Source organism: Sciurus carolinensis, chromosome 4, assembly GCF_902686445.1.
Source record: "Sciurus carolinensis chromosome 4, mSciCar1.2, whole genome shotgun sequence".
In the NCBI taxonomy this organism is placed as follows: Eukaryota; Metazoa; Chordata; class Mammalia; order Rodentia; family Sciuridae; genus Sciurus; species Sciurus carolinensis.
Genome location: NC_062216.1, coordinates 7,991,309 through 8,004,485, shown reverse-complemented (window position 1 = coordinate 8,004,485; position 13,177 = coordinate 7,991,309). Strand labels below are relative to the sequence as shown.

At 41.7% G+C, this 13,177-nt stretch overlaps 1 protein-coding gene across 1 annotated transcript in view; it reads left to right on the top strand.

Annotated features, from left to right (window-relative positions):
• Positions 1-3,981: 3,981 nt before the first annotated feature.
• Mtmr9 (myotubularin related protein 9) overlaps positions 3,982-13,177 on the top strand; it is a 43,292-nt gene continuing 34,096 nt past the window's right edge. Inside the window, exon 1 of the mRNA XM_047549978.1 lies at positions 3,982-4,546. Coding sequence (XP_047405934.1) covers positions 4,365-4,546 — 182 coding nt within the window. The 5' untranslated portion in view covers positions 3,982-4,364. The remainder of the gene's footprint in view (positions 4,547-13,177) is intronic.

Here is a 13,177-nt window from a genome sequence, read left to right as displayed (position 1 = left end):
ATTGCTCCTCTGAGAGATGGAATCTGTCATCTTGAAATGGAGAGGTTTTAAGACTGTTTATGTCAGTGGAGGACAGGGGAAGGGACATCATGTGGCATCCCAGTCTAGGTTACGGAAGGTAACACAGCTTCCACTTTGCTCTGGGGAACACTCTCTTGACACCTTCTGCATGAATGCAGTGTAACTGTCCTGAGGCTGCCACATCAGCAGGAATGCCAGACAGCTTCCAGCTTCCAAGGAGACCACAGGGAGAGGGTGGCCCACAGGGAGAAGGAGGGAGAAGGGGGGAGAGAGAGAGAGAGAGAGAGAGAGAGAGAGAGAGAGAGAGAGAGAGAGAGAGAGAGAGAGAGAAAGACAATGAATGTGTCTGGGCAGTTCCCAGGCACTTTAGCCTCATCCTCTCCTATTTCAGTTCCACCTGCCAGATTATGGCAGTGTTTTAAGCAACAGTGTTTGCGGTGTTTCCATGTAGCAATGCCAATAGTCCCTCTTCCTTCCACTTTGCCATTTCCTTCTCAGGTGGCAGGACCCCATTCTTTTGCTTAGTCTCACAAAATGAAGTAGTTCAGAGGTTGAGATGCAAGACCCAGATATTGGGGTATAGCTATGAGAGTGTAGAATCTGAACAGAGAACCACGGGTCCCATCTTCGTCCCTAGAACTTTCTTGTTTTTGATGGGGGTAATGAGACTTCAGCCCTGCTTTGCTTAGTTAAGAAAGGCTATCTTATCCCAATACCCACAGTTCAGGATCTTAACAGACAGAAACTGCAAAATAAGTCTGATTTAAATTAGTGGATCAGCAAGGGCCTGGGCCTTGGACTACAATTGGTGCCTTGTATTCTGCCTCACTGCTTGGTTTGGAGATGGCAAATGGTGGTGGCCTGAACAAAGCTACTGACCTTGGACTTGGGGAGAATGGGAGAATTCAAGACATACTAGAAGACAGAGTGAACCACTTGGTGACCAATTTGCTTGCAAGGTGTGGGAGGTATAAGAAAGACCTGGCCTGAGGTTATCAGGTGTTGCAGCTGCTCCTGTCAATACACGGCAAAGCAGGCGGAGGACAGCTGCTCATCACCAGTGCACCCAGGCAGTGTCTTCCCCAACTCAAGACACTTCTGTTACTCTTGGAAACTGTCAACCTTTCTTTATACTTCAAATGACCTCAGTTTCTACAAACTATGCAAAGCTTAGCAGGAAAACACAAAGCCAGAAGAGTAAATCTGCACTTTAAGTGTTTGTACTTCTTTTGTTCACTAGCTCTTGGGAGTGTGTTAGCCTTTCCAAATTAGTTATTACTCCTTGAAGGCGAGGGTCATGTCAGATCTATTGTTTCTATTCCCTGCAGTGACCCAAGTGGGCACTTCATAAAGGTGAGTTGATTATTTGATAAACATATTGATATGTAATATATGATATCAATACCATTATATCTCACAGAATGGTGAGAATTATATCTATAAGGTATTAACTTCTTTACACGAAATATAAATGCCATAATCTTCCTTGGGTTATCAGAATCCTGCAAGACCCTCGTGCCCAGGCAGTTTGGGTAAGTATTCGACCACAGCTTGCTTGCATTATTTTGTTAGAATGCAACCTATCCCATTACAGTTGAGTCCACTGCCATCTGCTGTTTATATGGTAAAGTACCCTCCATTCTCTGCCCCTGCTCTATTTACCACTGAATTTTTGTTTTCCTCAGAACTCAATGGCTTTCCATGCTTTGAGCTTTTGCTTTTTTTTTTTTTTTTTTTGCGGTGCTGGGGATTGAACTCAGGGCCTTGTGCTTGCAAGGCAAGCACTCTACCGACTGAGCTATCTCCGCAGCCCCATGCTTTGAGCTTTAACTCATGATAGATGTAATTTTCTATAGTCTCTCATGTTTTAAAGTAACAGCTCAGCAGATAACTCCCTCATGGACAAAATTCTCCCTCATGGACAAAAAGAGCTTATGGCTTCATAGAATATTAAAACATTTTTTTAACTTAATGACATCATGGTATTTTCATAAGCTATGTTCAAGAAAACTAAAAGCCCATCTTCAGAGTGTTGACCTTACTCATCCTTCAAGGTTCTATTTCCCAATTATAAGCTCTTTGTAAAACTTTTCCTGATTTTTATTATTTATTTATTTATTTAATACACTGGGGATTGAACCCAGGGGTGCTTAATGACAAGCCATATACCCAGTCCTTTGTATTCTTTATTTTGAGACGGGGTCTTGTTGTGCCTGGACCACCAGGTGTGTTGCACCCAAGCCCCGAACCATCCCTAAAGAGACCACAGTGGAGACCAAGTTGTATGCAACCACAGAAAGAGTCAGTTTATTCAAGCAGCTGCTTGGGCACTTGACACAGACCAGCTTAGCAGTCAATGCCAAGTATCCTGAGCACAAGTTTACAAGTTGTTTTATATACTTCAGACAATGGGACTCAGTTTCTCTTTAACAATTGGAGGGTTTATGTCCTTGTTTACATATTAGGACATGTTTTGGGTGCAAAGTTTTAGTCACCACAGTAACCACTGGTATATAGGAGGTCAGCTTGACCGCAGTCAGGAGGATCCCCCGTTACCTCTAGCAACAGCCTAAATCAACTGCCAAGGACATCCTGTTACCTAGCTAGGCTGATTTCAACCCGTCTGCAGCAGCTTTTCATTTTTAACCTCTTTTTAGCACCAGCAACTCTGGCAACTTTTTAAGTTAACTCGTTGGGCCCTTTACAGTCTTACTAAGTTGCTTTAAGGGCCTCTCTAAATTGCTGAAGCTGGCCTCAAACTTGCAATTCTGCAGCTTCAGCCTCTCTAGCTGCTGGGATCACAAGTGTGGGCCACTAGGCCTGGCTCCCTGATTCTTCATTCTGAAAGAAATTCTCCTTCCACAACTGGTAATTGTTATAAAGGACCAAATTAAGAAAGGAAGACAAAAATTCGTTTTTTTTTTTTAAAAATAGATTCATAAATAATTTCCTCCACCAACCCCTCTCTGCTGGTTCTTGCTTTTCTTGCAGAGAAATAATTTAAATTGGACACCCAGGGATAACAATGTTATACAGTGTTTAGCCTTGAGAAGAGAACATTTTAGGAAGGACAAGAGGGACAAGTGTTGGGTAATCTGGTGAGGTCACGTTATCTTTGAATACTCTTGAGACTTTGGCCAACCACTGTTCCTAGGACTACATGGTAAGGTTTCAAAGCCTAAGAGTAAAAGCAGACCAGGATTCAAACATATTTCCCATTTCAGAATAACGATGTCAATGTAAAGGGGGAGGGAGGAGGAACGAGCAAGGAGAAATTATGTGAATAAGTCTCTGGCATGCCTTAGGTATTCTGCCACAGCTCAACTGCAACTAGCGGAGAGGCCATGGGTGGAGACCAATGCACCAAGGCCTTGGATTTCGGAGCTCTAGATCGGAGTCCGGGCTTCGCTGCAGAATGACAGGGAGGCCTCCCAGGTCGCCCCAGCCACCTCTAGGGTGCGTTGGGTCTGCACCCACCTAGGTCCCTCTCACAGCTATCTGCACGCTTCTCCTTGTTCGCCGTCACCACGGTGGCGGGAGTCCGCGGCGTCTGCCCGAGGTCCCTCGCAGACCGGCGGCTCCTCCACGGCCCCGGCAGTGCTCGGACCCGAGCATCGCCACAATCTCCGGCAGCCGGACGCTCCGAAGTGCCCTCGGGCGGCTACTACTCAGGTGCAGGGAAGCGGGACAGGACCTCTTCTCGTTGGCCCATCTTCCCGGGCCTTTTCTGATAAAGAATAGATGGAGGGAGCGAGGAGTGTGGCTGGAGGGCAGGAAGGCAAACAAAACAAAACACAACAAAAAACAACAACCCAAAACCAAAAAAACAACCGGCTCCTCTCCTAGGAATACAAATCTTCTGGTCTGGTTGTGTTTCCGGAGGCGTTTCTCCGGACCTAGGAGAGGACCAACTTCCGGTTCTCACCCTTATGTCTTCCGAGTCTGAGCTCCGCTGCTTCCGCCCGGAGTCGCTGAAGGCTCCCGTTGCGAGCAGCTACTTCCGCCAGAAGACCCTAGCGGCTCCCGCTAGGAAGCTGGTCCTAAAGCGGCCTCCTTCTATCCTCAGCGGGCACGTCGGCGAGGCGGGGTGGCCGAGTCCCGGGCCTGGGTGACCGGCGGGTGCGGGAAGGCCTGGCCCGGCCGCGGCCCCGGCCTTCCGCGGCCAGTGCGGAGCCCGCAGGCCTCGCCGCGCCCACCCGGCCTGGGGCGGGGCGCGGCCTCCCCGCCCCGGACCCCGCCCCGGCCGCCGGCCCAGCGCGGGTCATTCCCTCCAGCCCTGCGGCGGGGTCACCGCCTCGCGGCCCTGGGCTCGGCGGGCGCCCGGCTCCGGCCGCTGGGGGAACATGGAGTTTGCGGAGCTGATTAAGACCCCGCGGGTGGACAACGTGGTTCTGCACCGGCCCTTCTACCCGGCGGTGGAAGGGACCCTGTGTCTGACGGGCCACCACCTCATCCTGTCCTCGCGGCAGGACAACACGGAGGAGCTGTGGCTCCTCCATTCAAACATCGACGCCATCGACAAGCGGTGAGTGCGCCTCGCGCCCGGTCCCCGCGGAGTCGGTCCTGCGGCGGCGTCCGAGGAGGCGCGGCCGGGCTTCCCGGCGCCGCTGGCCCCCAGCAGGCCCGCCTGCCGCGTGAGCCCACGGTGGCCCGGGTTCGGGACCTCGGTTTTGGAAGGCAGAAAGCTCCAGCCAGATGTGAGACCCGGCTTCTGTTGAATCTGGCGAAGGTCTGGGGTATCACGTGGTCGCAGTCGTCCTGATTGTCATTTTTGGTACATAACATCATTTGGATGGATTTTCAGTGTTTGAAATTTCCTTCTCCTCGTCCCATCACATTCCTTGACGTGTTATCGACTGTCAATCACAGTTCATGAAATTGTGATTGGATAGGATTTGGATAAAGTCTTCACCACTTTTGAGGAAATTTAAAGAACAGAGTATGAAGTACTTGGTAATACATGCCACAAACTCTTTCATTTCCCCCTTAAAATGTTCAGTTTATATTTTATTTCTTACCTTCTGGGTTATCATTTTAATAATTCACACTAAGGGAGATTATAATGTCTTCTGTGCATTAACTCAGTCTTTGGAAAGAACAAGGTCGGCTTTTAAGGAAAAGTGTGAACTAATTAACTTTTTTTTTTTTTTTTTGGCACTACTTTTTATCTTTGCAAAGCATTGTCTCAAAGTCAAAGTTATACTTACATCTGCTCTTAAATTTCCCATCTCCCTGATGTCCCTGTGTGTTCTAGCCAGGAGAAGGCATACAGATTATCCAGTTTACACTGAATACATCAATGACAACAACTTCTTCTGTTGCCTCACAGGAGAATTTGAATATTAAGATTCCCACACAGGATATTGCCTTAAAATAAAATAATCAGAAATGGTAGAATTTTCAGCAGTTTGGGTGAAGCAGTGGTAGATTTATGTATTTATTCACTCATACAGAGGACTCTGGGTTCTGCAAATTACCTTTTCCTGTGTAAAAAGATTTCCCATGGTCTTTATCTCATTACCTATCTAATGAGGTCTGAACCAAGGCTGTAGTTGCTGGTTGTTCAAGTTCTAGGCCTAACCTACTTTCTCATTTTTTCCCCCATTTCTTTTCATGAACCCTTCTTGCATTTCCTTTCATGACCCCTTTTTCTAGCCAGTCCGAGATTTTTGTGTGTGTGGCTCGTATAAATCCTGCATTCTCTTGTCTTTGTATTTTATTATCTTTTCCTTCTGGAAAAATACCTTGCTTCTCCCCAAGTAAGTTCAACATTTATCGAATGCTTTTTTATTCCAGATGTTTTGTGAGGTGTCAAAGACACTAAGATGAATAGAATGTAATTCTTGTCTTTCAGAAGTTCATAGGCTTTCATCTAAGTGTATCAGTTTAACCAGTTCAGCTGCCATGTCCTTCACAGGTTCTGTTAATTCCACAATTGAAAGCAGTTCCTCTCACTTTGAAATCCAGTAGCTCTTTGATTATCTTTCTTTCATAGGCATATATTCATATTTGCATTTTGATAGAAATATATTAGCTTTTTTGAAGCCAGGGCTCACATCTGATTATTTCCTTCAAAACTTGTAACCATGGCTTGGCCTTTAGGCACATAAGAAGTAGGATTGACCACTGAATGGTCATATGAGTTGTCTCTCCGTGATCATCAACTCTCCTTTCTGATTGACCTCAATTTATGGTTACTTTTCACTTATTTATTTCCCCATGGTAGCATTTATAGTTGCTGAGCTTCATTAGGTGATAGAGAAGGAGCTATATAAGGCTGGACCTTTTAATCTGTTACGGGAAAATGATAAACTGCAGACATATTGATCCTTTTCCTGGGAAGCAGCACGATGTAATGGAAGGAGCATGATCATGGCCAGGTCAGTTTAATTGTTGCTCTCAAGAACTAGTTTACTTCTGTGTGTCTTCTGCGTGCTGAGTGTTATCCAGGTTCTTCAGGTGCGATGGTGACTTATAGTGACAGGAGCTTTTGTACTGGTGAAGGAGATGGACTATCACATAAATGATCAGATATTATATAAATCAACAGCCAATGTGGTGGCACATGTCTGTGATAGCCTGTAATCTCAGTAATGTGGGAAGCTGAGGCAGGAGGATTGCAAGTTCAAGGTCAGCGTTGGCAAATTAGTGAGGCCCTGACTTAAAAAAAAAAAAAAAATGGGGATGTAGCTCAGTGTTAAAGCACTCCTGGGTTGAATCCCCAGTACTACACACATACTCAAAAAGATAAATTTGTACCTATGTCAGGTAGTAGGAAGGGACAGGAAGGAGGATAAAGGAAGATGAGAGACTGTAGAGTTCAAGAGGTAGTGTTTTAGAACAGGTTTCAGAAAAGGCAGATGACATTGGATTAGAGATGTGAAGAAGTTAGAATGTGAATACCTGGGGGAACAACTTTCTAGCCAGAGGGAACAGCAAATGGAAAGATCCTGAGTCAGGAACATACTTGCCTTTTGTAGAGAAGAGCAAAGAGGCCATTATGAATGGAGTGCAGTGAACCAGGAGTAAGGACTGGAGATGATGGGGGATGTGTTTGGAAGAATAAGCAGGAGCCAGATCATGGCAGCCCTTGGAGAGTTGAAAGCAAGGAAATAGCAGAATAGACTGTTTTGAAGATAATTCTGGCTGCTAGCAGGAAATGTGTTGTTAAGGAGTGAAGGTGGAAGCAGCAGGTCTAGTTGGAGATGGTTGAGCAGTTGACATAAAAGATGAGGGTGACTTAGAATGAAGCACTGGCGTGATCACAGGTAGTTAGATTTGGGGTGTATTTTGAAGGTTGAGCTGCATGCCTTGCAGAAGAATTGTAAATGGGGTGAGAAAGAGAAAGTCATTAAGAATGACTTGTTTGGTTTTACCTCTTATTAGGTAGGTGTCCTTGGGCAAGATATTTCACTTCTCTGAACCTCAGTTTTGTCACTTAAGAAGAAGATAATCCCTCCCATATCAAGTAACAATTTATATTTGAATAATGCTTCATAAGTCTGTAGAATACTTGTATGTACTTTGCTTACATCATTTTATTTGATCCTTCCAGGACACAAGCCTTACAACTCCGCTGGCCTTTTCATTTTATGGACCTTTGATGCAGAAAATTGAGATAGTCCTATTGGGTTGATGACTCATCATATTCATGATTGACTTATAAAGGTTTTCTGTTTTTACATTTATTCTCCATCCCTATTTCACCCCGATTTCTCCTGTCCTCCCCAATTCCTTTAGGTAGCCATGTTACTAAACTAGATAGTGCTGTTGTGTGTGGGTGTGTCATCTACCTGACAGGCATTATGCTGGAGATCTTGTCTGGTTTCTTGGCATTTTTAACACAGTATCCTTTTTCAAGGTCTCTTCGTATTGGGGTATGTACACCTACTTCGCTGATTTTGGTGTTAGCATTGAATTCCAAAGTATCTAAAACATTTTACTTTTCAAGCCTTTTCAGTAAGCTCCAGCTTTTTGCTGTCACAACCCTGATGAACATCTGTGTTCATCCTGTCATAGTTTCTTGCAAGAGTTTCTCTGAGATCATACTTAGGTTGGAATTGACCGTAAAGTGGGTACGTATGCTTAGGATGGAATTGACGGTAAAGTGGGGTACATATCTCCCTGCTGCATTGATCTCCAAAATGAGTGTTGTAGTTTGCTCTCCAACCAGGTGCAAGAGGGAGTCCTTTTCCCCACATTCTTACAAGCAATTCCTATTGTCTTTCTACTTTTCATGAGTCTTATTATAGATTACAAAATACTGTTGCTTTGTTTTGATTTTTACTTCACCCATTAGTGGTGTGTTTAAGTGTCTCTTTATATACTCGTTAACAATACATGTTTTTAGTTTTTGCTCTCTTTCTGTGACTTACTTAATTTCTCCAGCCCATTTTTCAAAATTATGTGTGTTGCTCTCTCGTGTTAGTTTGCGTAGGTTTTTTGTGTGCTCTGTGGATACTGACTCTCCAGCTAGGCATTGCATATGGCTCTTTCTGGTTTCTCACTCAGCTGTTAACTTTCCTGGCCCATTCTTTGTTGAACCATAGTTCTTAATTTTAATGCAAAATTCATGAATTTTTTACTTTATGGTGTGTGCTTCATGAGTCTTAAGAACTCCTTCACTGTTCCAGAGTCACCATGGCGTTCTTGACATTTTCTTTCATGATGACTCTTAGTTTTATCCTTCACTTATAGGTCTGTATTTTGAGTTCTGCCTTTGTTTCAAATGTGATGAGAGCTCAATTCTTTTTCTCCGTTAAGCATTAACATTGTCTTCTAACAGCAAGTCAATTTGTCATATATGAAGTTCTTGTATTGTGTGAGTGTCTGTTTCTGAGCTCTCTCTCCTGATCTGTTGGCTTGTTAATCTTCTATTACTATATTCTTTTTACTCCTATGGATTTGTGATATGACTTAAAACCCATTAGTAGTTAGTTGCCCCTCCTCTTTTTCCTTCCCCTTCCTTCTCTTTCCTCTTCCTTCTGCTCCTCCTCTTATTCCTTCCTTTTCTTCTTCTGAGTTGTACTCTTTCTGTATTGCTCAGCTTGGTCTGGGATTCCTGCACTCAAGTCATCCTTCTGCCTCAGTCTCCCAGGTAGCTTGAACTATAGGTGTGAGCCACTTTGCCCAGCTTCCTCTTCTTTCTAAAAAAGTTGGCAACAGTTTGAACCTATATAACGGACCATGTAATTTTTGAATTTTCGATTTTCATAGGATTTGAAGAAACTTTAGGCTGATGACATAGCTCTGTGGTAGAGCATGTGCTTAGCATGCATAAGGTTCTAGATTTGATCCCTAGCACCAAAACAAAAAATGGACCAAAACAGTTTATTTAAAATAAGTGCAGGCTTACAGGAAGTTGCAAAAGTAGTGCGTACAAGTCTGTTAATCCTTCGCACAACTTCCCCTAATGTCTTATATAAAGGTAGTATAATATTAAGACTGGGACATTGAACCTGGTATATTATTAACTAGACCACAGACTTTACAAACTTTTCACCAGTGTCATAGAATTTTGAAATTGAATTGTTTTGAATTTGTAGAGTAATTAGAGTCAAACTGACATCTTTACATCCATGAAGAATGGATCATTCTTTATTCAGATTCTTCTTCACATCCCTTAATGGAGTTTTAAAATTGTGTGCATGCCAGGTTCTATACTAGGAATGGAGGATATAAAAATTATTCAAACATGACTTTTACCTTAAAGAGTTATTACAAGAAATAAACATATAAAGTAGTAGGTGTAATGAAGTATTTTAAGTGCTATGATAGGCGTATGTACAGGGCATGAATGGGACAGTAGGAGAAAATAATAAAATAGGACTGAATCTGACAGTTGATGTGAATTGCAGGAATTTTGGGGAGCTCTTATACTTTTTAAAAAAATTTCTTGACCCAGTATTCTACAGCGGTAACTGATAGAAACATTGAGTGAATGACTGAAGACTACTTTAATTGTACATAGCATTTTTTTTTTTTTTTGATACTGGGAATTTAACCTAGGGGCGTTTTGCCATTGAGCTACATCTGTAGCCCTTCTATTTTTTATTTTGAGAAAGAGTCTTGCTAAGTTTCTTAGGGCCTCACCAAGTTTCTGAGGCTCACCTTGAACTTGTGATCCTCCTGTCTCAGCTTTCAGTAACCCCCCTGCACATTTTTGTTTACAAAAGTAACAATTATTTTCAATTCCTGTAGCCATTCAGTATACTTTTTAATATTAGATAAAGCCAGCCAGACTAATAGAAGAATAATGTTCATTTTTTAAAAGAAGTTGGTCTTTTCTTAAAAGTAGATGATGTGGAAATTAACAAAAGGATAGCCATGTATATCTCTTGTCTTTTGAGTGCTATTTAAATTTTTTTTTCTAATTTGTTGTACATGACAGTAGAATGTGTTTTATACATTTTGGTAGGTCATACATAAACTATTTTTTAAACACAATTTGGTTATTGTGTGCATTTTATTTCCAGCTCAAGCAGAATGAAAGCATAATTTAAAAACAGCTTTATTGAGGTATAGTTGATATACAATAAACTGTACATAATTAAATTATAAAATTTGTTATGTTTTGGTGTATGTATTAAGTTGAGGTGAGCAACATATCCCCAAAAGTTGCCTGGTGTCATTTTGTAATCCTTCTTTTCCTTCCCTTTCCCAGGTATCCACAGGTTAATTTACTTTTTATAGAAATTTGTTAGTCATAAATCTTGCAGTGCTCTTCATCTTGATTCTTTCACTCAGCATAATTAAGATTCATCCATGCGTATCAGTAGTTGCTGGCTGGTATTCTGTTGTGTTGTAGTCACAATTTATTAACCTGATGGAGATTTGAGTTGTTTTCTACTTTGAGGCTATTAAGTAAAGGGGCAGTGAACATTTTTACACAAATCTTTGTGTGACTATAAAGTTTCTTCTGGGGGAAAGAGGCATTTAATAGTGAAATGACTGGATCAGATAGAGGTGTATGTTTAATCTTTTAGGAAACTGCCAAGTGCTTATACCTACTGTTTTACATTCCTTCCAACCCAGTATGGGAGGGAGTTCCAGTTCCTCCATGTCCTTGCCACCACTTGGTATGGTCAGTCTTTTAAATTTTAGCTGTTCTAATAGGTGTGAATATTACTGTGGTTTAAGTTTTAAGTTTGCGTCTCCCTTATGATGAATGACATGAAACAACTTTTCATGTGTTTGCTGCTATTCTGTGGGTCTTTTTTTGCTAAGGGTTTACCCAGATGTTTTATTTAGTTGGTTTGCTTTCTTTTTAAGTCAGAGAGAGAGAGAGAGAGACTCTGTATGTAAATGTGTATAAATATTCTGGATACAAGTTCCTTATCATATGTGAAATTTGCATCTATTTTCTTAGTCTGTGGCCTGTAACACTTTTATAGTTTTAGGTTTTACATTTAGATGTTTAAGATTTCATTTTTTTGTTAGTGTTGTATATGGTTCATGGTATGGAATCCATGACATTCTATTGTTCCAGCTTAATTTGTTGAAAATCTGCTCTTTCTTCAGTAAATTGTCTTTGCATCTTTGTCCATTTAAAACTGGTTTGATTTCTGGACTCCCTTTTCTGTTTCATTGATCCATGTTTCTCTTCATGCCATTATCATGCTGTAAGCTACTGTAGCTTTATATTAAGTCTTAAAATTATGGAGTGTTAACCAACCAACTCAGAGTTTTACACAATTTGTTCATAATCAAAGTTGATTGTGTGAAGTCATTTGCATTTCCATATGAATTTTACAATCAACTTTTCAATTTCTACTTAAAGGCCTCCTAGGATTTTCATTAGATTATGTTGAATCAGTAGATTAATTTGGGTAGAATTGACTTCTTAACATATTGGGTCTGGCAACCCACGAACAAAGTGTATCTCTCTCTCTCTGTCTCTCTCTCTCTCTCACTCTTTTTTAGGACTTAATTTTTTTTTTTTTTTTTTTTTCAGCCAAGTTTGCTGGTTTTCACTTAGGTCTTTTAACTGGTCAGCTTTTCCTCTGTATATTTCATATTTTAATGCTATTTCTAGTGCTGCTAATTTTTAATTTCAATTTCCAGTTGGTCATTTGGATTAGTCATGTTTCTTATTTTGTATATTTTATGATACTTTGACATCTTAGGGCCTTGTAGACATAGGGTTGACAGCCTCTCCCAGGATTACCTAATTCTTGGAGATAGCAAACAACTTGCCTGCAAGATGCCTTTGATGGGCAAACCCACCACATCCAAGTGCATTCCCCTTTACTCTTTTTCCAAGTGGACTTCAGTCAGGACCTTACCCTCAATAATTCAGGGGCAGGTACCAGATGAGGAAGGCCCATCCCTATATCTTAGAGCCCGCCCAAATTAGCCACCCTGTCCAATACTAAATTTGCTAAGCTTGCCCACTGTCCTGTACATTCCTTTCTGTGGAAACCACTGTGAAGACTCTGGCCCGTGCTTTTCGCTGGCTCCTTCTTTCTGACCCACCTAGAGTACACTGTGTGGCCTTATGTGATATGGCATGTTGTGCCCCTTCCTCTTGGGAACTGTGAGTAACAAACAGTTTTTTCCAATGATAGTTACCTGATCTGTTGTCCTTAATGTATTTGAATAAAAACAAAATCCTAGAGATATTTTAAAATACTGTTGAAATAGTATATAGAAGTACTATTGATTTTTGTGTATTGACTTTGTTTTCTGCAGCCTAGCTGAAACTAATTTGTTACATCTTTGAACATTTTTTTCAGTGAAAGAATTTGGGTGAAAGTCTTTCTGTGGTGCTGGGGATCAAACTTGTGCATGCTACACAAGTGTTCTACCACTAAGCTCCACCCTCAGCCCATTGGATCTTCTAAGTACACAATCACATCATCTGTGAATACAGTTTTCTTTCTTTCTTCTTTTTTTTTTTTAAATATATTTTTAGTTGTAGCTGGACCCAATACCTTTATTTTATTTATTTATTTATTTTTATGTGGGGCTGAGGATTGAACCTAATGCCTCTCCTGTGCTAGGCAAGCACTCTACCACTGAGCCAAACCCCAGGCCCTAATTTTCTTTTTTTTCAACATGGGTGCCTTTTATTTGTTATTCTGGCTTTCCTGCACTGGCTATAACTTTCAGTACAATGCTGAATAGAAGTAGTGAGAGTGAATATCTTAGTGTTTTA